The sequence below is a fragment of the Hemicordylus capensis genome, chromosome 1 (assembly GCF_027244095.1).
Source record: "Hemicordylus capensis ecotype Gifberg chromosome 1, rHemCap1.1.pri, whole genome shotgun sequence".
Lineage (NCBI taxonomy): Eukaryota > Metazoa > Chordata > Lepidosauria > Squamata > Cordylidae > Hemicordylus > Hemicordylus capensis.
In genome coordinates this window covers 49,273,651-49,300,856 of record NC_069657.1, presented here as the reverse complement: position 1 = coordinate 49,300,856, position 27,206 = coordinate 49,273,651, and the positions used below count along the sequence as shown (strand labels likewise).

At 46.2% G+C, this 27,206-nt stretch overlaps 1 protein-coding gene across 2 annotated transcripts in view; it reads left to right on the top strand.

Moving 5' to 3' along the window:
* JDP2 (Jun dimerization protein 2) overlaps nucleotides 1–24,390 on the top strand; it is a 34,739-nt gene extending 10,349 nt beyond the window's left edge. For both annotated transcript variants that reach the window (XM_053285853.1, XM_053285852.1), the window contains exons 2-4: nucleotides 16,663–16,886; nucleotides 22,455–22,559; nucleotides 23,215–24,390. In XM_053285853.1, the coding sequence (XP_053141828.1) occupies nucleotides 16,686–16,886; nucleotides 22,455–22,559; nucleotides 23,215–23,400 (492 nt within the window). In that variant the 5' untranslated portion in view covers nucleotides 16,663–16,685 and the 3' untranslated portion in view covers nucleotides 23,401–24,390. The remainder of the gene's footprint in view (nucleotides 1–16,662; nucleotides 16,887–22,454; nucleotides 22,560–23,214) is intronic.
* Nucleotides 24,391–27,206: the final 2,816 nt, after the last annotated feature.

Genomic DNA, 27,206 nt, shown 5'->3' with positions numbered 1-27,206 from the left:
AATGTGGAGCGTAAGGGCATGATCTTGTGTATGAGGTGCCAGAATACCTTTGGCAGGAGCCTAGCTAGGGGGAGGGGGGGCCTTGTTCGCCCCCTCCCCAGGCCCCACTGGGAAATAATGAAGGAAATAGGGAGGGGTGGAACTGGAGGGCCTCAGGAGCTGGGGGGCTGGGTTCTTTGAACCTATCCACACCCCTGCTTGGGAGCTTTCTCCCGCATCCACCTCCTTCAGAAGCCTCTTGGGTCCTCTGGTCTATCTTCTTCAGGCCCAGAAAGCGATCTGGGCTGTAAAGAGATTTGGAGTTAATCTAATCCACTATAACCGAGGCAGGATCCTCCCTACTGCAACCTTAATAGATCAGTAGATTACAATCAGTAGATCAGACTAGAGTATGCTACAATAAGAGGGAATGGGGGGAGAGCAAAATGCACCCGGTCATATTCTGTATTGAAGGTGGCACAGTTCAAATTATTTAGAGGGCCACTCTCTATTATGGTTACTGAAGTGAGTGGGTCTGGTTGCTATACAAAAAAGCATTTTAGTACACATTTAAGCGAGGTTTTAAAAACATCAATTTGCTCATTTCTCTCTGTACCCCATATACTGACCTCTCTCCTCATTTAGCACCCCCAGATGCCCCATGTTTGCACGGGTGAAAAAAGGAATCTTAAGACTTTGATGAAGGTGGGCTGACCGGCTGCAAGAAGCTGGGGAAACTGGCATTACCTTTAGCACTCACTTTTGAATAGGTCTGGGTAGGCATTAGATGAGCCCGCAAAGCTTATGGGCAAGGGCCACAAAAAACAGATATTTGGAATTTGTTCAGAGAGGCGGCTGCAATCGGCCTGCAGTCCTATTGTTGTGTGGGGCTGCAACAAAACAAGGTAGAAGCATCTCAGTGCTTTCCTGTCTTCCCACTCCCTTTCCCCCACATGGCTTCTGTTGTTAAATATAACTGCATGCTTGTATTGCTCGCTCCTGCCATGAGGATGAGTGTGTTGGTCTCCGGTGTATGCATCCCTCTTAATTCACCTCTCTGGTGGAACTGAAGGGACGGTGTGGACAGGTGCTTCTCCTTTGTAACAGGGTCACCCATCCTTGCAGCATATGTAGATATAGGCCTTCTTCCACGGACACACTGGTGCTATTTAACCGGAGTCAGTAGATAAAGTGTGCTGCTAGGCCCTGCCTGGTAGAGCTGGAAAAGTGATTTCTGAGGTTTGCAGGTTCCACGCCCTTTGGGCTCGTCTGTTACAGTAGCCACACCTTTCCTGGCATGTTAAGGATGCCTTGCAGGTTAGGTTTACAGATTTACATGAGGTCAACAGAAAGTCTCTCCTTAGGACAGCATGTTTGTTGTTGTCCTGGCCAGCATCTGATTGGCTGTTGTTGCAAACAGAATGCTGGGCTCAGTGGAACCTTGCTATGATCCAGGTGGTGAGTTCTTGCATTGCCTGAAAAACTGTAGGCAAATTTTGTCTCCTCTGCGCCAGAAGTGTTCTTAGGCTATTTTCCCCCCTGCTCTTAGGCAAGTCCTGCTTATGGCATTATGGAGGTAAGTTCACGGCCTTGCGTTCCAGATCGGTAAACGTTTAAATTTGGAACCAAATGTTGCCCTGAGCCCTGTATGACTTTTGGTGCATGGCTAGGGTTCTTGGTCTGTTCAGACCAGCAGTGGGGAGCGACAGTACCTTTCTGCAGACAGCTTTCTTTCTCACTTCATCATCGGTCGGTTGGGCACAATGTGATAATGCAGACGAAGCAACCAAATCTCCATTCCATCTGAGCTCTTTTTCTTTTCTTACCCAGGGGACTGATGTTGCAAATGTGCTATTCCATGAATGTTCTTCCTCCTTCCAGCTCTCTTTAACCTGAAAAAGAAAGGGGCCCCTTGAGAACGCCTCTGCTCACTCAGTCCTTAGTCCGCTGTAGCAGTCAGGTATGAAGTAAAGTCACAGTCTTCTGAGCTCCATTCCAGCAGGCAGCCCCCCCCCCCCGCCTGTGTTAGGGAAATAGGTTGGAGATCAAATTGAAAGGAAGGAGAAATACCCAGAGAGAAAGAGAGAGAGAGAGAGAGAAAAGAGCAAGCGTGAGCCACATTATGTTTCCATTTTCCTTTAATGAAGGCCCTGTGGAGGTGTATTTGAAAACACAGGGTCTCCTATGCCCTCAAGGTGGGTGAGAACACTCTCTTGGCTGGGTCCAGGGCCATATGCAATGTATAGTGGCCAATGAAATGGGGCCTGGCTCATTCTGTTGCTTGTCTTGGCAGCTTGCTTCATGGCTTGTATTACCAGCCCTGGAACGCAACCACTGCCAAACTCCCTCTGTGTGTGTGTGTGTGTGTGTGTGTGTGGTGTGTATGTGTGCGTTGGGGCTTGGAGAGCTCAGCAGAGACAAATGTTTCACTGAATCAGGCGAGGAATTTTTCAGTTTGTTTCTTGACACTTGCATGAAAATTATCTGCAGGCTTTTTTGCCAGAGGTCTCCACTGGAATCTGCAAGCTTATTCTTCTGTGGGGGCGTCTAGGATACCAGTTGTTAGGACATCAGATTCTTTGTGTGGCTCCTGACCATTCAAAATGTCCATTTGCGTGGGTGGGTAGACAGGACTTTGGGCTTGCAATCCAAGTCCGCCCTCCTTGTGTGGGGCAACAGTTGGCTGTCTCAGGATTACTTAACTTGCTTTGGAGGACTTAACAGAGTTCCTGGAGAAATGGCATCTTTGGCCCTGTACCTTCTGACCTTTATGCTCTTAAAGCCCAAAGGAATATCTCAGCCCTTTCACAAATATTAGTAACTTCCTAATTATAAGGCTGCCTGGATTTCTATGATACAGATTTCTATGATGCAAGAAGAGTAGATGGTAGCAGGTAAAGGTTAAGTGTGCCATCAAGTCAATTTTGACTCCTGGCGCCCACAGAGCCCTGTGGTTTCTTTGGTAGAATACAGGAGGGTTTTACCATTGCCTCCTCCCGTGCAGTATGAGATGATGCCTTTCAGCATCTTCCTATATCGCTGCTGCCTGATATAGGTGTTTCCCATAGTCTGGGAGTTGAGTTCTCAACCTTGGGTCCCCAGATGTTGTTGGACTTCAGCTCCCATAATCCCCAACGAAAGGCCATTGGGGCTGCGGCCATTGGAGCTGAAGTCCAGTAACATCTGGGGACCCAAGGTTGAGAATCCCTGGTCTGGGAAACATACCAGTAGGGATTCGAACCGGCAACCTCTGGCTTAATAATCAAGTCATTTCCCTGCTGAGCCATTAGATGGCTACTAGATGGTAGCACCTGCAGATTATGTTGTTGTTGCTATGGAGATAGCTTCAGAATGGGGAGTTTTATGCTCTTTTTCGCTAGTTTTCCTGCTCCTCTTTTCTTTACTAGGATCCGTAATTGGTGCATCCATTGGGAGCTTCCGTTTGGGGCAAATAGCAACTGCAGTAGGGAGGAGCAACCCAGATTGGGGACAAAGGGCTGAATGACCCTCACAAGGCATTCCCATCCCGGATCTCCCCCGTCCCCTGCAGCTGCAGGGTAATCATGTTGATCATGTAATTGTAGCACGGCTCCTAGGCTGAGCTGTCTTTGGCCCCAGACCTTCTGATGTTGCTCTCTAAATATACTCATCAGTCAAGGAGGTTTAGAACTACTTTGTTTCAACCTTTATTTGAATGAGAAGCCTTAGCAGAACATTCTGTAGCTAAAAGAAGTGGGTTTTGGAGCTTCTTAGGGCAGTGGCAGCCAGAGACTGTATGAAGTCTTGATACATCATGGCAGCTGCGGTGGTCGGATCTGGAACCTAATTGCCTTTTGCACATGTGAGCATGTTTCCTTATGTTGTGGTTGAGTTCGCGATCTGCAAACTTCAGAGTGGAGGTTCAGTTCCGGATCCTAATCCTGACATAGTGATGAACACAAACTGCTGTGCCAGCGTCAAGACTAAATGGCTTATTTGGCATGAGCTTGTGAAGAGTCTACTTCACCAGACGCACAATGGACTGAAAAGCTAGGTGGACTGATGAAAGCTGGAGAATCGGCTAAGGTCTGACCCATATATTTAACTCTTTGCATGGTGGAGGAACAGGCAGGTGCTCTTTCTCCAGTAACGACTGGTGGGGTGGGGGTCCATGCACAGGAACATATGTGCTCAGGTCTAATTTGTGCAATTCTTCCTGCTAAAAAGGGGTGGTGGTGGTAGGGAGGAGATTGTACTTATTGGGGCATATGCACAACCAGGGCTCTGTATGAAGGCTTCACAGAAGTGCTGTTCAGTTGTTAGTCCTCCGTGGAGGATCAACATGTGGAGAAGACTAATGAGAGTGTGCCAGTTAGCCACATCCCCATGCTGATGTGCTCCCTGGCTATGCCCTGTGGGCCTCTCCACATTCAGCACTTCTCTGCAGAGGACAGGTGCTAAATATGGGAGAGTCCTCCCTGTCATTAAGAACCCTCACTGCCCAGGGTGCTTTCCAGATGACACACTACAACAGTGTCACTACGTGTCCATTAAGTGTGCTTCCGTACTGCCTGTGTTTCGACATAGTGGTCCCTGCACTGTCAGCAAGGTGCCATTCACATTTCCGATGCCTTCTTTCGTTTTGTATCCTTGCGTTTTAGTCCTACAGCGTTGCATGTGCGTCGCAAAAAACCGAAGCATTTTACTGCTGAACAGTGTGTCATCTGGAAAGTGCCCAGGTGAGTGGGAGAAAGGAACAGCATCCCTTCCACTCACCTCTAACATGCTTTAAATCACTAGTTTGGTAGCAGTTTGGCATCAGCTCTCAGCTGAGGATTTACTGTGCATGAATCTGCCACTGCCTACTTTGAACATTTTGGCATTTCTTTTTGAGGGCCTCTGCCACAAAGGAGGAACATGAATGACATGTAGAATGAACAAGCACTGAATAGGGGGCATCAGAGGTGAAGATGACGCATTTGAAGAAGACTGGCTCTTGAACACAAACTTGGAACTAAGAAGTAGTTTTGTAAAGGTGAAGCTTTAGGCTGATGATAGCCATTGGTTTACTGTGAGCACAGGACAATATATATTAGTAGGGATGGTGTGAAAATTGAACTGTAGCCAAATCTGCCCTTAGGCATTCTGGCACTTAGCAAAATATGACAATGTCTTCTCTGCCAGTCCTGCTACTTACATAGGAACATAGGAAGCCGCCAAATACTGAGTCAGACCATAGGTCCATCTAGCTCAATATTGTCTACACAGACTGGCAGCAGCTTCTCCAAGGTTGCAGGCAGGAATCTCTCTCAGCCCTATCTTGGAGATGCCAGGGAAGGAACTTGGAACTTTCTGCTCTTCCAAGAGTGGCTCCATCCCCTGAGGGGAATATCTTACAAAACTCACATATCAAGTCTCCCATTCATATGCAACCAGGGCAGACCCTGCTTAGCTAAGGGGACAAGCCATGCTTGCTACCACAAGACCAGCTCTCCTCTTTCAAGCCTGGTGCTTCCATCTCCTTGTACAGTGTTGTCCAGATAGTCACATTTGGAGTACTGTGCATTACTCTGGTCACTGTATTTCAAAAAGGATATTATAGAACTGGAAAGGGGGCTAAAAGGGGGGAAACAAAAATGATCAGGGCCCTAGTGCAGCTTCCTTGCAAGGCAAGGCTACCACATCTGGGGCTTTTTAGTTTAGAAAAACTGAGACTAAAGAGAGAAACGATAGAGCTCTTGAAAATACTGCATGGTGTGGACAAAGTGGATAGAGACAAATTCTTCTTCATTCATAACCCTAGAACCAGGGGTCATCCCATGAAACTGAAGGCCAGGATAGTTAGGACCAACAAAAGGAAGTACTTTTTCACACAGTGCATAATTAATCTATGGAATTCTCTGCCACGTGATGTGGTGATGGCCACCAGCTTAGATAGCCTAAAAAGGGATTTAGACAAATTCTTGGAGGACAGGTCTATCAGTGGCTACTAGACTTGATGGCTATAGATTACCTCTGGATGCAGAGGCAGGATATTTCAGAATATTAGTTGCAAGGGAGCAACAGCAGGGGAGGGAACATGCCCTCATCTCCTGCTTAAGGGCTTCCTAGGTGTATCTGGTAGGCCACTGTGGGAAACAGAATTTTGGACTATAGGCCTTGGGCCTGAACCAGCAGGCCTGTTCTTAGTGTTGGGCCTATTAGGGCTTCCTTAATTCCATGTTTCTTCCACTACCAGTTTGTTGCTCCTTGCTCGTGCCTCTGTCCCTCTGAATCTCAGTGATCCTCCGCCTCTCTGTCTCAGGTGTCAACAATTTGCCAATGAGGGTGGCCAACGCCACCCAGAACAAAATGCTGTCCTGGGCACACATTCAGCTGATCATTAATTGTGGGACTGATTTTTGGATATGAGATCCTTTAAGTTGAAGACTGTTTCCGAGACATTCCAGTCTAAAGGTAAAGTGTGCCGTCGAGTCGATGTTGACTCCTGGTGACCACAGAGCCCTGTGGTTGTCTTTGGTAGAAGACAGGAGGGGTTTACCATTGCCATCTCCCGCACAGTACGAGATTATGCCTTTCAGCATCTTTCCTATATTGCTGCTGCCCGATATAGGTGTTTCCTATAGTCTGGGGGACATACCAATGGGGATTTGAACCAGCAACCTCTGTCTTGCTAATCAAGTCATTTCCCTGCTGTGCCATTAGGTGGCTCATTCCAGTCTAGCTAACGTTAAAACTACTTGCTTGACTGCAGAAGCATCTTCCTGTGTCGTCTTAAGTTTTTCACAATGTGTGCTCACAGCCAAATTGTTCTCTTCCTGGGCTTGTATTTCAGCAAGTTATTCATACAGTGCCAACGTGTCAGATTGTCTGATGTCTACAAATTGCTTTTTTGTGGCGTTCCTACTATTCAAGTGAAAGTAAACAGACATCTGAGGCAAATCCAGGTCCTTTCTCTACAAGAAACAGGCTCTTCATGTTGGCTGGCAGAGACGAGTCACCCATATATTCTCCCCGCACCTTTTGCTCTACTCCCAATGTCTCTTGTCTGCTTACCGCATTATTAATTAAGGCCCTAAGGTTTCTAGATTTTAGGCAGGGCAATACCCTAACGGAGTTGGGTAAACATGAAACCTGAATGTTCATAGTCAATCCTCTTTGTGTACTTCTTTAAGGAATGTGAAATAGTAATGATATTTCTAAGGAGATCTGCATACTTCCAGGATTCAAGTATAGTATCCCTCCCCCCATTTTCTAATGCAACGGCTAGCGTATTGAGAGTTGTTTTTGTGATAGTACGCAGACATCCTCCTGGTTTAGCTAAGCTGACTTCTCCTCTCTCAATGCATGACGTAGCCTCTAAGGCAGAGCTAAACAATTCTTGCCCTCCTGCAGATACTGAACTACAACTCCCATCAGTCCTGAATATTGGCCACTGTGGCTGGGGTTGTTGGGAGCTGTAGTACAGCAACAGCTGTACAAGCCAGCGTGGTGTAGTGGTTAAGAGTGCTGGACTAGGACCGGAGAGACCCGAGTTCAAATCCCCATTCAGCCATGATACTAGCTGGGTGACTGTGGGCCAGTCACTTCTCTCAGCCTAACCTACTTCACGGGGTTGTTGTGAGGAGAAACCTAAGTATGTAGTTCACCGTTCTGGGCTCCTTGGAGGAAGAGCGGGATATAAAATGTAAAAAAAAACCCACCCCAAAACAGCTGGGATCCAAAGTTGTGCAGCCCTGAAGCTCTAAGGCTTCAGTGTAAGAAACATTGCCCAGAGCATATGAGTAGAAGTGCACAGTTGTATCCTGCAGGAGCATAGGGAGGAAGACTCTTGTATCTGCTGTACCCACTGGGAATTATGTCCTTTAGGGTCCCAAGCCCAAGGAAACCAAAAGTTGACTTACAACTTGAACTTAGAATAGTAGGGGAGGGGTCATAGCTCTGCACTGGTAAAGGCATGCAGAAGATTCAGGATCATTCCTTGACATCTCCAGGTTGGGCTGGGAAGGACTCCTTCCTGAAAGCCTGGAGAGCTGCGGCAAGTCAGTACAGACAATACTAACCTAAACAGAGCTGTGGTCTGACAGTATAAGGCAGCTTCATATGTTCAATACTGAGTTGGCAGCAAGTGTCATTAAATCTAGTGGAGCTTATTTCCATGTAAGTGAAGTCAGGGCTGTAGGTCTAGATCATAGGAACATAGGAAGCTGCCATATACTGAGTCAGACCATTGGTCTACCTAGCTCAGTATTGTCTTCACAGACTGGCAGTGGCTTCTCCTCCAAGGTTGCAGACAGGAATCTCTCTCAGCCCTATCTTGGAGAATTCAGGGAGGGAACTTTGAACCTAGATGCTCTTCCCAGAGTGGCTCCATCCCCTGAAGGGAATAACTTACAGCGCTCACACTTCTAATCTCCCATTCATATGCAATCAGGGTGGACCCTGCTTAGCTAAGGGGACAAGTCATGCTTGCTACCACAAGACCAGCTCTCCTCTCCCAAAGGAGAGATCAAGTTTGTTTGTAGTGGCTTGCATGTTTTCCAAGTAGCGAGTCCCCATGCAACCGATTTCTTACCCTAACAATGCAGCTCTAGGGCACAAAACTTGTCAAATTACAGTTTAAAGTCTTTCTCAGCCATATTGTATAGTTCAAATAGTGGCAGATGCAGATCAGACTCCTGTCTAAAATGGCTAAGAATTCCAAATCATAGAGATGTGTAGGAATCTCAAGAAAGTAAACTATGTTGATTTCTGAATGATGTCTTGCAGTGTCGTGGTCTGGAAAATGTCTCATAGGCTGTGTGCAGACCATTCTTTTTCCAGGGATGATGACAGCAGCTTTTTAATAGCACTGTCATTGCACCAGTCCCAGTCATAGGAACATAGGAAACTGCCATATACTGAGTCAGACCATTGGTCTATCTAGCTCAGTGTTGTCTACACTTACTGGCAGCGGCTTCTCCAAGGTTGCAGGCAAGACTCTTTCTCAGCCTAATCTTGGAGAAGCCAGGGAGGGAACTTGAAACCTTCTGCTCTTCCCAGAGCGGCTTCATCCCCTGAGGGGAATATCTTGCAGTGCTCACTCATCAAGTCTCCCATTCATACGCTTCCAGGGCAGACCCTGCTTAGCTATGGGGACAAGTTATGCTTGCTACCACAAGACCAGCTCTCCTGCAGCTATGGCGTGGCAACTGGTCAGACACTATCTGGGCTATGGAGAAGCGTTGCTAAAGTGGTGCTGGGAAACCTGTTTGCCCATTGAAGCTCCCTTCCCATGACAGATGCATGCTCCATCATATGGGGGGGAGGGGATAAAGGGGGGGGAACCATTTCGGAGGGTGGAATACATTTAATAGCAATAGCACTAGCAATAGCACTTACATTTATATACCGCTCTATAGCCGGAGCTCTCTAAGCGGTTTACAATGATTTAGCATATTGCCCCCAACATTCTGGATACTCATTTTACCGACCTCGGAAGGATGGAAGGCTGAGTCAACCTTGAGCCCCTGGTCAGGATCGAACTTGTAACCTTCTGGTTACAGGGCGGCAGTTTTACCACTGCGCCACCAGGGGCTCATTTAAGAACACAGGTTGTGATCCTGTCCATGACCAGTGTACAGTAGTACATGCATAAAGCCATTCCATGAACACGGGAAAGGGAGTGACAAAATACGGACTTGGTGGTACGAGAATCCTCTGCACTGAAGTAGCATGTGTGGAAGGGGACAGGAAAGAAGCAGTTAGGGACTAGATAATCCCCATAATATTGGGGAATGAGCTTTGCTGTGGGACAGATAGTGGGTATCCTCAATCTCAGAACTTTCTACGTATTTATTTTGAAAGGGATACAAAATTGCAGATGCAGAGAACGGGAGGGACCTTTTAAAAATTAATTGTGCAGGCAGTCATGTGTTTGTGTAAAATTGTGTCTTGAGAATGTTGGCTCGATTCCAGGATTGCCACCTTTCACATTAGCAGCCTTTAGAATCAGATATTGCCTGATTTCTAGAGAGCAAAGGTATCTTCATCATGAATTCAATTAGAAAGAATAAAAAGGAATCTGATCATGGAATTCAGAGTTAAACATTGGCTAAAAGGCTTCATTAGTAAACTGTGCTGATATTTTAAAAACTGTGTCTTTTATTAAAAAAATTTAAAAATACAGTGTTTGTAAGGAAAGAAATGAACAACATACAAAAATCTAAAAAATTAAGCGTAGTAGAAAATATACAGAGTTAGTATATTATGATAATGGGACTTAGCCAAAACCTAGCCATTAATAAATGGTACTATATTACATTATGTCTGACCAAAATTACGTATGACTCTCAGGAAAATATTTTACTAACTCGAAGGATTAATTGATGTATTTATTGCAGCATGTTTAAAAACAGGTGACATTTTGAAGATCTTTGATCTGCTGCTTAGCAAGACGATCAATTCCTCCTCCCCCTCTCTTGCCTTTTACTTGCAGGTGATCGAAAAATGGAGCGTGTACAGCTCCTGAACTTGGGTAGGAAGCGTGTCTTACCGTATTGAGGATCATGAGAACAGCCCTAATGTCTGGCCTGTGCCCATACTTCTGAGGTTAGGAACATAGGAAGCTGCTTTATATCGAGTCTGGCCACTGGTCCATCTAGTCTAATGTATGCAGAAACACATTAATTTTATGGTGGCAAGTGAGTGCCCTTAGAATTTGATAAGGAGTACTCTTATTGCAACCTTCTGCTTGTTAGTCAAGCATTTCCCCACTGCGCCCTGCTGGTACGTTTCCCAGACTATGGGAAACACCTATATCGGGCAGCAGCGATATAGGAAGATACTGAAAGGCATCATCTTATATTGCATGGGAGATGGCAGTGGTAAACCCCTCCTGTATTCTACCAAAGAAAACCACAGGGCTCTGTGGGCACCAGGAGTCGAAATCGACTTGACGGCACACTTTACCTTTACTCTTATTGCAGATAATCTTCTCCTGTGCCATATAAAAATGTTGTACATATTATCTAGCTCTCATTTGTACCAAATAGTATTGATGCAAATAGTTTCCCTCAAGTCTATTTGATAAATATTGCTTCCTATCAGTAGGCACTTGGCTGTCCTAATTTCCTAATTCTCTTCTACTAAAGCAACCATCATCATCTGTGGTTCTTGCCTTCTATGATATCATTACACAGGTGTTTCCCAACTTTTCCTTATCTGTTATGGAGATGATGGTTTTTGTGAATATAGGAAGCTGTTGGAGTTGAACCACTGATCCATCTAGTGCAGTTTTGTCTACACAGACCCATAGTGGCTTCTCACATCTTTAGACAGGTATCTTTCCCAGCCATGCCTGAAAGTGCCAAGATTGGAAACATTATCCATGCAAAACATGTGCTCTGCCACTAAGCTGTGCCCTCTTCCCACATGGTCACAGGTGAATGTTTGGATTTAGATGCAGATACTTAAATCAATCGCAATAGTTGAAGAATTGAAGTAACTGAAGGCGGTTTTCAGCCTCAGTACAGTTCCTTTACACCTAGGAATGAAGTTAATTTTATTACTTCATGTTCCTCCTAGTATCATTGTGTTGAACAATTTGATTTTTAGCCTAACTCCAAGGTAGTGTGTTTTGAAATGTCTTCACTGATGTTGCATTGGTAGGCTGCAATCAGTGCTTATCAAAATAGGATATAGGAATGATTTTAAATGCTTTGATAAGAGGTGGCCACAACCCAGCTCTTCAGGGGTGAAGGACCTATTAGGAAGGTCTGCCCAAGAAAGAGTGTTGGATCCTATAGGATTCCAAGAGGCCTTGGAGGGTTTTAGAGTTGGTTCTGCCGGTGATTCTGTTGATGCCCTGCTGCAGACCTGGAATAGGGAGCTTACCAGGCGGTAGATAATACCACCCCCAAGTGCCTTCTCTGTTATGCTTCAAAATTGGCTCCATGGTATACTGAACAGCTACGGGAGCTGAAGAGGCAAGGGAGAAGGCTAGAGCGTAAGTGGAAGAAGACTCAACTTGAATCTGATAAGACATAGCACAAAGCCCATTTGAAGGTTTATTCTGTGGCAGTATGTTCAGCCAAGAAGCGATTCTATTCTGTATGTATTGCATCTGCAAGTTCACACCCAGCTGAGTTGTTCAGAGCTGTGAAGGGATTGACTCAGGTTCCCTCCTCTCTGAATTTAGATCTGGATTTCTCATTATCCTGCTATTATGATTTTAACAACTTTTTTGCGGATAAAGTCTCTTGCATTTGAGCCAACTTATAGTCTTGTTTAATTTTTCTATGTGAACTGCCTTGGGATTGTTTTAATGAAAGGCGGTATACACATTTAACAAATAAAATAAATAAATAAAATAAAAATGGACTCTGCGGTTATGTTGGGGTCAATTGCAGAGATGTCCAGTATTTCCTCTGGTTCAATTAGAATGACTCAGTTTCAATTAGTGACTCCTGAGGATGTGGACAAACTCCTTGGAGGTATTCAGCTTACCACTTGTCCTTTGGATCCATGCCGAACGTAGCTTATAACATCTAGCAGGGATGTTGTTAGAGATGGCCTAATTGCCATCATAAATGCCTCACTGAGAGAGGGCAGGATGTTTCCATGTTTGAAGGAAGCAATTGTGAGACTTTTACTTAAGAAGCCTGCCCTAAAGCCCTCAGTGACAGATAATTATAGGCCAGTCTCCAACCTCCCTTGGGTAGGCAAGGTAATTGAGAGGGTAGTGGCTGATCAACTCCAGGTATTTTTTGATGATACTGATTATCTAGATCAATTTCAAACTGGCTTTAAAGCAGGCTATGGAGTGGAGACAGCCTTTGTCAGCTTGATGGATGATTTGTCCAAAGGAATTGATAGAGGGAGTGTGACTCCGTTGGTTCGTTTGGACCTTTCTGTGGCTTTCAATACTATTGACCATGGTATCCTTCTGGATGGTATGAGGGATTTGGGAATAGGTGCTACTGCACTGCAGTGGTTCCGTTCTTATCTCTCAGGTAGGCTCCAGATGGTGTTGCTAGGAGATAGTTGCTCTCTGAAACGAGAGCTATTGTATGGTGCCCCCCAGGGCTCCATCCAATCTCCGATGCTTTTTAACATCTACATGGAACCACTGGGTGGGATCATCAGGAGATTTGGAGTGGGGTGTCATCAATATGCTGATGACACCCAAATCTATTTCTTCATGACATCATCATCAGGAAATGGCATAGCCTCCCTAAATGCCTGCCTACAGGCAATAATGGACTGGATGAGGGATAATAAATTGAAGCAGAATCCAAACAAGACAGAGGTACTCATGGTAAGGGGTCATACTTTGAGGGATGTGATAGATCTTCCTGTTCTGGATGGGGTTGCACTCCCCACCCCTGAAGGAACAGGTACATAGCTTGGGAGTGCTTCTGGACACAGGCCTCACTCTGGTTGCTCAGGCTGAGGCTATGGCCAGGAGCGCTTTTTATCAACTTCAGTTTATATGACAGCTGTGTCCATTCCTCAAAGAAAATGATCTCAGAACTGTGGCGCACTCTGGTAACCTCTAGGCTTGACTACAACAATGTGCTCTATGTGGGGCTGCCTTTGTGTGTTGTTTGGAAACTTCCGTTGGTCCAAAATGCAGTGGCTAGATTGGTCCTCCTGGTTTCTTGGAGAGACCACCTTATGCCTGTTTTAAAACAATTGCATTGGTTGCCAATAGATTTCCGGGCAAAATACAAAGTGCTGTTAATTACCTTTAAAATCCTAAACGGCTTAGGACTGGGTTACCTGGGAGAGCGGCTTCTTTTGCATGATCCCCACCACACATTAAGGTCATCGAGAGAGGTCCGTCTGTATGCCACCAGCCCGTCTGGCAGTGACTCGGGAGTTGGCCTTCTGTGTAGTCGCTCCTGGGCTATGGAATGCGCTCTCTATAGCTATCCCTATAGGTAAGTTAGGCTGAGAGATAAGTGACTGGCTTCCAGATGAGGCTTCTAGATGGGGTCACACTCCCCCAAAGTAACAGGTACGCAGTCTGGGAGTGCTTCTGGATCCACACTTCTCCCTGGTATCTCAGGTTGAGGCAGTGGCCAGAGGGACTTTCTGTCAGCTTTGGCTGATACACCAGCTGCATCCATTTCTTGAGATGAACGTGCTCAGAACAGTGGTACACATATGCTGGTAACCTCCAGACTTGACTTCTGCAAGGCGCTCTATGTGGGGCTGCCTTTGTATATAGTCTGGAAACTCCAGTTGGTACAGAATACAGCAGCCAGTTGGTCTCTGGGTAATCTCAGAGAGACCACATCACTCCTTTGCTGATAGAACTACGCTGGTTGCCAATAGGTTTCCAGGCAAAATACGAAGTGCTGGTTATCACCTATAAAGCCCTAAACGGCTTAGGCCCTGGGTATTTAAGAGAACATCTTCTTCTTTATGAGCCCCACTGCCCATTGAAGTCGTCTGAAGAGGTCCATCTCCAGTTGCTGCCAGCTCGGCTGGTGGTGGCCACACAGGGATGGGCCTTCTTGGTTGCTGCCCCAGGACTGTGGAATACTCTCCCTACTGAAATATGATCCTCCCCATCTTTGACAGTTTTTAAAAAGCACTTGAAAACCCAGCTCTTCATCTAAGCTTTTTCAGCTTTTTACATTTTTAAAATTTTAATCTGTTTTTGACTTTTAGATTGTCTAAATGTAAACAATCATTGTTTTAATGTAAACCCTATGAGCCTTTTGGAAGGGCGGCATAAATTTTAAAATAATAAATAAATAAATAGTTTTAGATTCTTGTGTATGTTTTAACTTGTTTTTATGTTCTCGTTGTGCCACCTAATGGCGCAGCAGGGAAGCAACCTGCCTAGAGAGCAGGAGGCTGTGGGTTTGAATCCCCACTGGTGTATTTCCCAGAATATAGGGGAAACTCCTATATCGGGCAGCAGCCTTTCAGTGCCTTCCTATATCGGGCAGCAGCGATATCAGAAGGCACTGAAAGGCATCATCTCATACTGCGCAGGAGAAGGTAATGGTAAACCCCTCCTGTATTTTACCAAGAAAACCACATGGCTCTGTGGTCGCCAGGAGTTGACACTGACTCGATCGCACAACCTTTCCTTTCCTTTATGTTATTGTTAACTGTCCAGAGACAAAAGTTACTTCTGTTACTCCGATGATCTTTGTCAGCCTTTAAAGGAACTCTTAAGACACTTTTTTTAAAGCCTGGCTTTTAGTAATCCTTGAATGTTTTAAATTGTTTTATTCATGGCTGTTTTAATAGTTTAATTTATTGTGTTTCGTCGTATTTATGATTTGCGAACCGCCTAGAGCCTTTGGAGTCAGGCGATATATCAATAAAACAATAAGCCTACGTTCAGGGTGATTTTTTTGCCTTCGTTTCATCTGGAGTAACTCCATTCTTCTTAGTCAGAAATAATCTGCGTAATTGGCTACCTTCCTCTCTATTCCGTCTTCCTCCTTGAGGTCATAAATATGCTGAATAGGCTGGCTCATAGATTAGGTAACCACTGCTTTCTTTTTGTTTAGAGTCAACTTTCATTAGTTCTCTTGCCCTCTGGCACAGAAGTTCAATAATTATTGCAGCAGCCTTGTTCATACTTGATTGGATAGTAGTATGGGTTTGTGAGCACACACAGAATGCACCATGTTGAGCAGCCATTGCTTTGAATGATGTGTTATCTCAGGCAGTCTCTTACTGTGGCATCCTATATTTTTCTTTGTTCAGCAGTTTATTTCACAGTGATAGGGTTCAACCCTATGAATGGGTCTTCTTAATAATAGCTCATGTTCTGCTGGAGCTTCGTGTGCTTTATTTTAAAAAAATGTTTGCATTTATACCCCTCTTTTCCGCCAAGGAGCCTACTGTTATGTCACTTTTGTGCAACCCTGTGAAGTAAGTTAGGCTGAGAGATAAGTGACTGGCTCAGAGTCACCCAGTGAGTTTCATGGCTGAACAGGGATTTGAACCTGGGTTTCTCTAGTCCTAGTTCAGCACTCTAACCACTACACCACACTGCCCCTCATGTTATGTTGAACATGTAGCTTGACCCTGTGTGTGTATTCATTTATTTTTATTGTAAATGGCAGATATGGGATTCTGATCAGGACTGTGCTCACAGGGACAAAGGTCTAATCCTTTCCCCCTTGCATTGTGGTCCTGATGAAACCCTTGCCACAAGCTGCTATTTGTTCCAGGAGGAAAGCTACTGCTGATGCTAATGGCAGCTTCTCTTCAGAAGCAGCTCTGGAGCAGGGACAGCAATTTTCATCAGGACCATAATGTGGGAGTAAAGGGTTAAAAAAACAACAACTTGCCATTCCTGATAGAGCCTCACTGTAGGGGTTGCACAACTTTGGTCCTTCTGAAGATGTTGGACCACAACTCCCATCATCCCTGACTAGGGACTACTGTGGCTGAAATGATGGGAGTTGTAGTCCAACAACTCCCAGCCCTGATTTAAGATAATGTGTAATTTGTTCCTGAGTGACATCTTCGACGACGGATGTTTCTTCTTCATCACATTGGGGGCATGGCTCCCCCTCTGGCATGGATTGGTTTTCCTGCCTGTGACAAGATGCTTCAGCAGAGACGAACAGATCATGATGTCCCTGAACTACACTCCCTCTTGAGAAGCCTTAACGATGAACTGCAATTGCTTAATTGTCATTGCTCAACTTCCTGTAGTGACCGATGGTTTCTGTTTCTCTTTTTCAGGCCGTGGGATTGTGTGTCCTGCTATGATGCCAGGGCAGATCCCAGACCCATCTGTGACAGCAGGTGCTCTGCCTGGTCTTGGGCCCTTGACAGGACTACCTGGTACCACCTTGACAGCAGAAGAGCTGAAGTATGCTGACATTCGCAACATTGGAGCCATGATCTCACCACTGCATTTCCTGGAGGTGAAACTGGGGAAGAGGCCTCAGCCGGTGAAGAGTGAGGTGAGCTTTGAGCAGGTTTTGCCAAGAGTTAGCTTCTCTAGGTGAATTCTTTAGCTGTCCGTAAGCAGTGATATCTGCCTTGCCAGTACTACCCCCTTGCCATTTTTCCACCTTGAACTAATGACCCATTAGAGATTCCTTCTCTGAATCATAACTCTTTTCTAAAATAGCTGCATAAAGCCACTTGGGCAGTTTTAAATAGGTGACAAAGCCAGTTACTCCGGTGATCTTATAGACCAAGTAGTGGGTTAATAATCAGAAAAGTTCAAAAGACAGCAAAAAGTTCATGAATGCCCTTGCTGTGTCTAGTTGCTCAAGCAGTTGACAGGATTCAGGCAACCTCTCAGTGAGCTGCTTTGGACATATGTCTGACCGGCCCACCCAGTTATACATGGCAGCAGGATAACACGCATACCAGGTGGGGAGGAGATGCACATGTGCATGCTCTCTCTCGCTCTCTCTCTCTCTCTCTCTCTCACGTAATGGAGGGGCCAGTCAGATGTATCATCTAAATAGGACCATAGTGATGGTTTGGTGAAAGCTATGGAATCATGGAGCTGGAGGGAGGCCTTGTAGGCGATCTCATCCAACTTCCTGCTAGATGCAGGGAATCCAGAGCCAGAGCATCCTCAGCAACCCAGCCTCTGCTTAAAGATTTCCAGTGAGAGAGAGCCCTGCTAAAAATCATTAGTTCCAATGTGAATATGTGTATGTGTGAATATAGCCTCATTCAGATGTTATAAAATCGCCCCACTGTAGCTGTGTATAGTGGAGCAAAGGGAGAGGAAGTCCCACCCACGCCATGTCAATCAGTGTGTCAGTCAGCAGCATGATGGTGGGCACTTCCATGTTTGCAAGACTGGACTATTCTACGATAGATTGAAACAGGGGTGGGACTTCCTCTCTGTTCACCCCGTTGTACACAGCCACAGTGGGGCGATTTTACACATATGACACGAATACGACAAATATTTATATACCGCTCTTCAACAAAAGTTCCCAAAACGGTTTACATCTAGAAAGATAGATAGACTGGCTCCCTGTCCCCAAAGGGCTTACAATCTAAAAAAAGAAACTTAAGATTAGGGATGTGCACGGAACTGCAGAGCTGCGGTCTGGAACTGGTGGGGGGGGGCTCTTTAAGGGCGGGGGTGGGTGTACTTACTCCCCCCACCGCCGCATTTCCCCTGCCGGCGCATTCGTTTTGAAAAGCTTTGGGGGCGGCAGGATACCTCCCTGCTGCCCCTTCCTCCAGTCGTCGGCAAAAGGCTTCAAAAAGCCTTTTGTGCGTGCGCACGTTGCACGCGCACGTCAAGTCTCCGTGTCACGTGCACGCATGCGTTGTAGAGACGTGACGTGCGCGTGCCCGATGTGCGCATGCGCAAAAGGCTTTTTGAAGCCTTTTGCCGACGACTGGGGGAAGGGGCGGCAGGGAGGTATCCTGCCGCCCCCAAAGCTTTTCAAAACGAATGCGCCGGCGGGGGAAATGCGGCGGGGTGGGGGTGGTACACCCACCCCCGCCCTTAAAGAGCCCCACACACCAGTGCTGGACCGCCAAACCGCCCTCATGTCTGGACCGGTTTGGAGGCCTTCAGAATGGCCTCTGGACCGGTCTGGGCTCATCCCTACTTAAGACAGACACCAGCAACAGCCACTGGAGGATGCTGTGCTGGCGCTGGATAGGGCCAGTTGCTCTCCCCCTGCTAAATAAAGAGGATCGCCACTTTAGAAAGGTGCCTCTTGGCTCAGTTAGCAGGGGATTTTATAATGTCTGAATGAAGCTAATATGAGAAGATGAAAATTCTTTGGCTGAGAGGAGATAATTATGAAGCAAGAAAACCATCTGAGTACAGTATAGATAGCCTGGAAGAAGGTAAGATAGTGGAATTGGAATGGGAGGGGAATGGCTTGAGAAAAATGGCAGGCTTTTTTAAAAAAGCCTGTCAGGAGAATAAGCAGGGTGGGGAAAGCAGGAAGGTCTCTGGGGGAACTGGGAGAGAGGCGCATACTCAGGTGTATTCTCAGTTTGTGTCAAAAGCCATGGAGCAGGGGGAAGGGAAAGGAGACATCCCTAGAGTGCTTGTAAATGCCTTTAATATGTGTCTTAAGCCTCTGCAGACTCTTTCTTGGGGAATTCAAAAACTGCTAAAAGGGAGAGCTAGTTGACTTTTGTTCACTCAAGGGAGAAGCAGTATTTGTACAACTGCAAGCTTTTATCTGTTTGTTCAATAGACTGATCAACTAAAGCATAATCATGACAGAGAGCTAATTTAGTGACCAAGAAGTGCAAGCTGTGAGCCAGGAAGTCTCCAGTTAAAATCAGATGTCTGGCAGGCCGAACTAGATGTGGCTTTAATCATCTCATGGGCCCTGCATACTTGCTTCTTATTTAAATAGCATGTGGAGAGAGAGAGTGTGTGTGTGTGTGTGTGTGTGTGTGTGTGTGTGTGTGTGTGAGAGAGAGAGAGAGAGAGAGAGAGAGAGAGAGAGAGAGAGAGAGAGATTTGGATTCTCCCAGCTGCAGGGGAGAAAAGGGGGTTTTAACCCCCACCCCACCCCAATGGCAGAACCAGGCCGTAGCAGGCCCTACATGAGTGCTGTTTGCCCTGGGAAAAGGTTTCGAAATTAGCTCCGATGGGAGCATTTTCCCCCCAGGACAAAGATTACACACAGGGTCTCCCAGTCTGGACTGGGACTGTGATGGGGGTCTGGGGAGTAGGTTTAAAGTTCGCTATCCCCTGGTGTTGGCACGTGAAGCAGAGCCCCCTCTGTTGATCTTGTGTGGTGGACAGTCACTTGAGGAAAAGGCAGTCCTCCATATATGTGAGACCTAAACCATTGAGGGCTCTAAAGGTAACCACCAAAACCTTGAACTGGACCTGGAAACAAACAGCCAGTGAAGTTCTTTAAGGATGGGAGTAATATGCTCCCACGCCACGGTCCCTGTGAGAACCTTGCAGTGGCTTTTGGCTGGGGATTATGGGAGTTGTAGTCAACAACATCTGGGAATCCCTGTTACAGGGAGTACTGCCTGGAAGCTATACTGTATTTTGTACCGTATGTTCCTTGATACTCTTCCAGGGCAAGCCCAAATAGAGTGCATTAGTAGTCCAAACACAACGTGCCTAAGACATGGGTAACTGTAGGTCATCTGCCCTCTCCAGAAATGGGCACAGCTGGTGGACCAGCCAAAGCTGAGCAAAAGCACTCCTGGCCGTGGCCACAATCTGGACATCCAGGAGCAACACTGGGCCCAGGAGAACCCCAGACCTCAGACCTGGGTTTGCAGAGGGAGTGCAGCCCCACCCGGAACAGGTTGATAGCCCAAAAACACTTTTCACTGCCTCAGAATAGTCTTTCAAATGGGTTCCAGCCTAAGTTTGGTCAGATTTGCTATGAGTCTTCTTCCATCGTCTAGTTGGCTTCATCATCCTAAGCTCTGGGGTAAACCATGGGGCTGACAGCATTCCACCAACACAGAGAGGGCACTTAGGAATGGCAGTGTCAGCAGCCCAGATAGTCTCCCTATACCACAGATCTACCCGGGCATCAACAATGTCGCCCGCCATGGCTGCTGGTAGCTCCCCCAGGACCATCTGGAAATCGAGCAGATCCTCATGCAAAGAGGGGGAAACTATCCTTATTGGTCCGCCACCCCAGAGGTGGTGGAATAGTAAGAGATGAACTAGCCTAGCTTACCATTGACAGCAAGTGCAATGCCATTCAAATAGCAAGGACTAGTTTGCTGGAGATGAAAGTATTTTAAGAATGGAAAACATCATTTAATTAACAGAAGCGTAGGCTTATATTTGTCAGTTACAAGAATAATGTAGATTAATTTGATATTTCCTTAGTGCATGATTGACAGATAGATTCCTTGTTTGGGGCACAGGTCAAGACTGTTTTGGTGGCTCTCTCTGTCCATGTTTTAAGTATTGATTTTGGAATAAAAACCAATATAAATATTAAACTTATGAACTTTCTAACACTTAACTTTTGGAATAATGAGACATTCATATGGGGGCAGGAATTTGGTGGTATCCAGGTGTGTGTGTGTGTGTGTATGAGAGAGAGAGAGAAAGAGAGAGAGAGAGCACTCTTGGCAATATTTTAGTGTTTAAATTCCAGAAGTCTGTGGAAGTTTTTCTTCCACAGACTGTACCCAACTCTGTACCCATAGCGCAATGGTAGAGCATGCAGAAGGTCCCAGGTTCAATCCCTGGCAGCATCTTCAGGAAGGGCTGAGAGAGACTTCCTCCTGAAACCTTGGAGAGCTGCTGCCAGTCAGTGTAGATAATACAGAGCTAGATGGATCAACGGTCTGACTCTGTATTAGGCAGCTTCCTATGTAACTGAGCCCTATTGAACTCAGTGGGACTTGCTTCCAGATAAACTTGCATAAGATCAGGTTGCAAGTCTGTGAGATTTGAGCAGAAAACCCCAATAAGAATAGGGGATGGGAAAGGCAGTAAGAAATATTGACATTGCTGCATAAGAGAGTAGAGTGGGTTGGAACAGGCTAAGACAGGGTTCTCAAAATTGGATCTCCAGATATTGTTGGACTGCAACTCCCATCATCCCCATCCACAATGGCCAAAGCTGAGCACTGGCACAACTGTGAGTGGAGGCCGAAATGGCCCCTGCAAGGCAGCAGTGATAGGGTCTAAAACATCACATGTAAGAAGGGATTGCAGAGATATGAAAAGAATGGACTGAAATATCCATTAGAAAAAATGGGTGGCAGTTTGAGACCTACTGTAGATTTTTTTTAATTCTTACAAGCAAGCATCAGCTTTCGTGGGCACTGACCCACTTCATCAGATGCTAAGATGGAACGTCTGATGAAGTGAGTCATTGCCCATGAAAGCTAATGCTTGTTTGTAATTATTACAAACAATAATTTTAAAAATAATGGTCTCTGGGTCATCTCGGAGAGACCCTATTACTCCTATACTAAAAGAGCTATACTTGCTAACAGTAAGTTTCTGGGCAAAATACAAAGTGCTGGTTATAACCTATAAAGCCCTAAACAGCGTAGGCCCTGGATATTTAAGAGCACATCTTCGCCATGAGCCCCACCGCCCATTGAGATAATCTGGAGAGGTTCATTGGCAGTTGCCACCAGCTCGTCTGGTGGTTTTGCAGGGACAGGCCTTCTCTGTTGCTGCCACAAGACTCTGGAATGCACTTCCTGCTGAAATAAGAGTCTCCCCATCTCTGACAACTTTTTAAAAGTCTCTAAAGACTTATATTTTCACCCAAGTTTTTCAACCAGACTGGTTTTAAATGGCTTTGAAGTCTTCATTTTTAATCTGTTTTATGTTGTAAACCACCCAGAGTTTGGGGCGGTCTACAAATTTGATAGATCGAAAGATAGATCTGCAGTTAGTGTCAAAGTGCCATCCATTTTCTCTACTGGCTCAACAAAAGACTAATGTGGCTATCTATGTGCATACATGAAGAATTACAAAAAATATAAATGGTTGCCAGGAGCTTCTCAGAAGGAAGCTGTCATGTTGACTTCTGTTTCCCCCAGTTGTAATGGCGTGGTTGTGTGTCTCTCTTTAGCTAGATGAAGAAGAGGAAAGACGGAAAAGGCGCCGAGAGAAGAACAAAGTAGCAGCAGCTCGATGTCGAAACAAGAAGAAGGAGAGAACAGAGTTCCTGCAGAGGGTGAGTGTCGCATCCTCTGCTCTCTGTCTGCCTGGTTGCTGCTGTCCTCTTATACTCTGTGGGACTCCACAATCAGCCTCACAATGCATACCTCTCCACAAAGATTAGATCCAACTTAGAGATTTGAAGGCAGAAAATAGCCTGCACATTCATAAGGAGCATAGGAAGCTGCCTTCTGCCGAGTCAGACCATTGGTCCATCTAGCTCAGTATTGTCTACACTGACTGGCAGCAGCTCTTCAAGGTTTCAGGCAAGAGTCTTTCCCAGCTCTACCCGGAGATGCTGCCAGGGAGTGAACTGGTGGTGCTTCCTAAGCATCGGTGGTAACAAATTGGGGTGGGCTGTGCTTAAATAACTGGAAATGTCTGTCAAGCAAGCAAGCAGTCCTGTTAAGCATATAAGTGTCACCCCACACAGCTTCTCACTAAGAGGGGTAAAATATAACTGGAAATCCATTTTTCTTGGAAGCCCTGTGCTGCTCTTTTTCTGCGTGCGGTGTGAATGTTTAACCACTTGAGCATGAATCCAATAAGGGTGATGGAAAATATACAGTGAATGGCTGATGCTTTCCCTCTTTTTGTTTGGTGCAGTTGGGTGATGCTGTGGCTGCGTCTTACACTTAAAACTTCCTGGTTGTTTGTTTGGTTCCGCTTAGGAATCTGAGCGCCTGGAGCTCATGAATGCTGAACTGAAGGCCCAGATAGAAGAGCTGAAGCAGGAGAGGCAGCAGCTGATCTTGATGCTGAACCGCCACCGCCCCACCTGCATTGTGCGGACAGATAGTGTCAAAACGCCAGAGAACGAAGCCAACCCGCTGCTTGAACAGCTAGAGAAGAAGTGAAGAGGGGCCTGATGGGCCAAAGAGGTGGCAAAAGACAGACACGGAGCCCCTGAGAGTCTCTCATCTATGTACTGTACGAAGAACTGTGCACTAAGGATTGGTGCAACCTGAACACAGTGAGCTTCCTTGAGGATTGCACATACCAACCAAATAGAGGGAATGGAAGAGCTGTTCACAGCCACACCAGGAGGGGGAGCTGTCATCCCAGCCTAAGGCTCAGCCGGAGCGGGTGTGGCAGCTGCCGTGAGGGCTTTTCTGGTGCCTCATCACGGCGTCTCAGCCTGCTCGCCGGTCTTGGAGACTCTTCAAAGAACCCCTTGCAGTCCACCTGAGTCTGGAATACGCTGGGATGCTGGGAGGTCATGTTGTGGCTTCCCACCCGCCCACCCCTCTTCCCACAGTTGAGGGTTGGCAGCAGGGACATCAGGTCTGAACCCCAGAGGAACCAGGGTAAGAGGAAGCTGACTGCAGGCATTAGTTTCCTGCTTCCTTCCGTTTTGGGCCCTGCCTCTGCGCTCTCTCTCTCTCTCTCTCTCTCCAGAACGAAACCAGAAGCCAGAAACCAAGAATGGCAAACACTTGACACAAGTCCTGCCTCATTGCTGGGCCTGTCTGTGGCATTGTGGCGCAGGCGCCCCCACAAGCACACCCTCAGTATAATGTTTACAGCCCAGCTGTCCAGGCCATGCTTTTAAAATGCACATTTTTACACTTTTTTATATTTTTTACAAAGTTTTTTTTATACAGCAGTCTCTATATGGATTTATATAATCACTAGATGTGATCCCATAGAAATGTATTATGTTCTTTGTTACAAATGCATATGCCACAATTATCTCCATTGTGTTATTTGTTTGGTAGCGCCTGGCTCCTTTCCCTCGGCATGCTGGGAAATGGGCCTGTGCCTTCACATTGGCTTTGCTGCCAAGTCCATCCATGTATGTCCTTCATAATATCAGTTCTGTATCAATAAATGTTAACTTTTACTCATCCTCCTACTTCTTGTCCTTTGTTCTACATTTTGCCTCCTTGACTGGGTAGGTTTAATTGAAGGGGGCCCCCCACAAATGTCCCTGGTCTGCCCATCTCTGGGGGCTGCCGATGGCTCCCCCATCGCCCTTCCACATTCTGCCTCTTAGGGTGCCTGGACACTAGGTGTCCAATGTCCTCTCGCCGCCACCACCAGGCATGGAGCCCACTTGCCTTTGGAACATAGGAAGCTGCCTTATACCAAGTCAGACCATTAGTCCATCTAGCTCAGTGTTGTCTACCCAGACTGGCAGCGGCTTCTCCAAGGTTACAGGCAGCAGTCTCTCTCTGCCCTATCTTGGAGATGCCGCCAAGGAGGGAACTTGGAACCTTCTACATGCAAGCATGCAGATGCTCTTCCCAGAGTGGCCCCATCCCTTAAGGGGAATACCTTACAGTGCTCACATCATGTAGTCTCCTATTCAAATGCAAAACAGGGTAGACCCCGCTTAGCAAAGGGGACCATTCATGCATGCTACCACAAGACCAGCTCTCCTCCTCTCCTTCATGGCTCCTGCCAGAAGTCTGGTCATTCACCCCCTGCTGCTGCCCTACCTGCCTCTGTTTGCCGAGCCACATTGTGTCGCGGTCTAAGAACATCGCTGTGCCAGCTCATGCTGGTGTGGTGATGTCATTAGACAGTGACACAAGGCAGCCCAGTAAAGAGGTAAGATGGGCAGCCACCCAAAATGTCATCCCAGGGCTGCCCACAACGACATTACGCTACTGCATTGAGTTTATTATATTTAGGAGTTCATGGTTGCTTGGGACAATTGACTAGTGGTGATGGAATGGGCTGAGTGTTGAGCCAATCAGATGGCATTCTGTGTTGCGCTGTGATAGTACTAAGGTCTGGAGGCCCCTGCTAACTGAGCACAGAGACACCTTATAGACGTGGTGATTTTCTTTATTGAGCAGGGGGAGAGCAATTGGCCCTATCCATCCCCAGCACAGCATCCCTCCAGTGGCTGTTGCCTATCTGTCTTTTTAGATTGTGAACCCTTTGGGGACAGGGATCCATCTTTATTTATTTATGTTTATTTCTCTGTGTAAACCATATTGGGGCCTTTTGTTGAAAAGCAAAATATAAATATTTGCTGTCGGCGTAGAGGAGAGGCCTACAAACAAAAGTAAGATAGTCATTTTGGCAATAAGGACGTCAGAGCTAAAAAAGTGACCTGAAAGCCAACACTCGTCTTACCAATGAGCCAGATAATGTAGCTTGCATACAGTGTGATCTAAAGAAAGCTTTCCTCATTGCAACTCTTCCACTCCCCTCTCTCAGCTGTCCTTGCAGCTCAAGTGACCTTTGGATGCCCCGCCCTGAAATAAAGGAGTAGGAATGTTTGCAAGGAGTAAAGGAGTAAGGGATGCTTGCACATTCCTCCCACCAGGGAGGAACAAATGTTAGTCATAGATCTGTGAACATGGCTCTGCAGTGATCTTGGGTCATCAAGCACCTGTCAGAAAGGTGGGAAATATCTATGCTAATATATTTTAATATAGCCAACGTCCTTTTAAATTGGCTGTTCCTACCATTGAGGCTGAGCTAAAGAAGGAAATTGTGTGGGAATGGCCGACCCAATTTGACCCAAGGCAGATGGTAGCTGAGGTTAATTTCACTTATGAGGGCCATTGGCATGTGATACTGTTCCCTGTCTGGAGTTAATCTCTCAGCAGGGAAAAAGGGACCATCAGACCATCATGTCTGAAAATCACACCAGTGTCTGTTTATTTACCAGAATTACACATTTGGAAGCTGCAGGCCAGAGTGGCTTCCAAAACGTTAACTGTGGCAGAATCGACACTTGTGTGATTTTCACAAATAATGGGTCATGGAGGAGTTGTTTTTCTTCCATGGATATGTGCTCGTGCGTGTGGTGTGTGTAACAGCCCTGTATTTTGTTTGTTCTGAAACATTTTTTTTTAACTTGCTTTCTCCAGTGCTCAAGGTGCCTTGTAATAATTTCCAGCCCCAAACAATGTTTTTGGAAAGCCTATATAAAATATTTTTTATAAGTCATAATTACAGCAACACAGGATTTAAAACAGAAAACCTCTTGACAATATATTATCCAGAGCCCAGAATCCAACTAACCAAAGGCTTTCAGAAACAAGCTTTGCATAAACCCTTAACGCTCTGTCATAAAGACAGTCCTAAAACTGTCGTACTGTCGTATCGGGACTACCACAGAGGAGGCTCAACTCCTCCTGCAGATATTCATACTTCCTGGAAGGAGGAAACCTGGTGCAGTGTCCTTCAAAGATGAATGAGATGCTTTTCTATTAACTTTAAAAAAAAAAAAATCCTGCCTTTCTTCCGAGGAGTTTAGGAAAACATAAATGGTTCCCCAGTCCTCTCAACATCCTGTTCAGTAGGTAGGATAGGCCAGAGGAGGCCCTTTCATGAGGCACGGTGAGGCCTCATGAAAGGGTGAGGAAGTTGCCTTAAGTGGCAGACTAGTGGGGCGTCAGCAGCAGGGAAGCAAGATGCCCCTGCCATCGCCCTCGGAGCAGCTCTTTGGGACTGATCTGACCCTTGCAAGCCTTGTGAAGAGCACCTTTCCTCACACTCCTTGCAAAGCCTACAAGAAGCACACAGAGAGAAGAGGCAGTGGCTGGCAACCCTCCCTCCTCAAAATGCAGTCATTGTTACCTGGGGAATGAGTGTGGACCCTCGACATTTTCAGCTTTCAGGACAGCAAAATGTCTTGCTCACCTGGGAGGTGCTGCTCTCTTGAAAGGGCCTGCCAGCTGTGCTGTTGAGATCTCAGGGT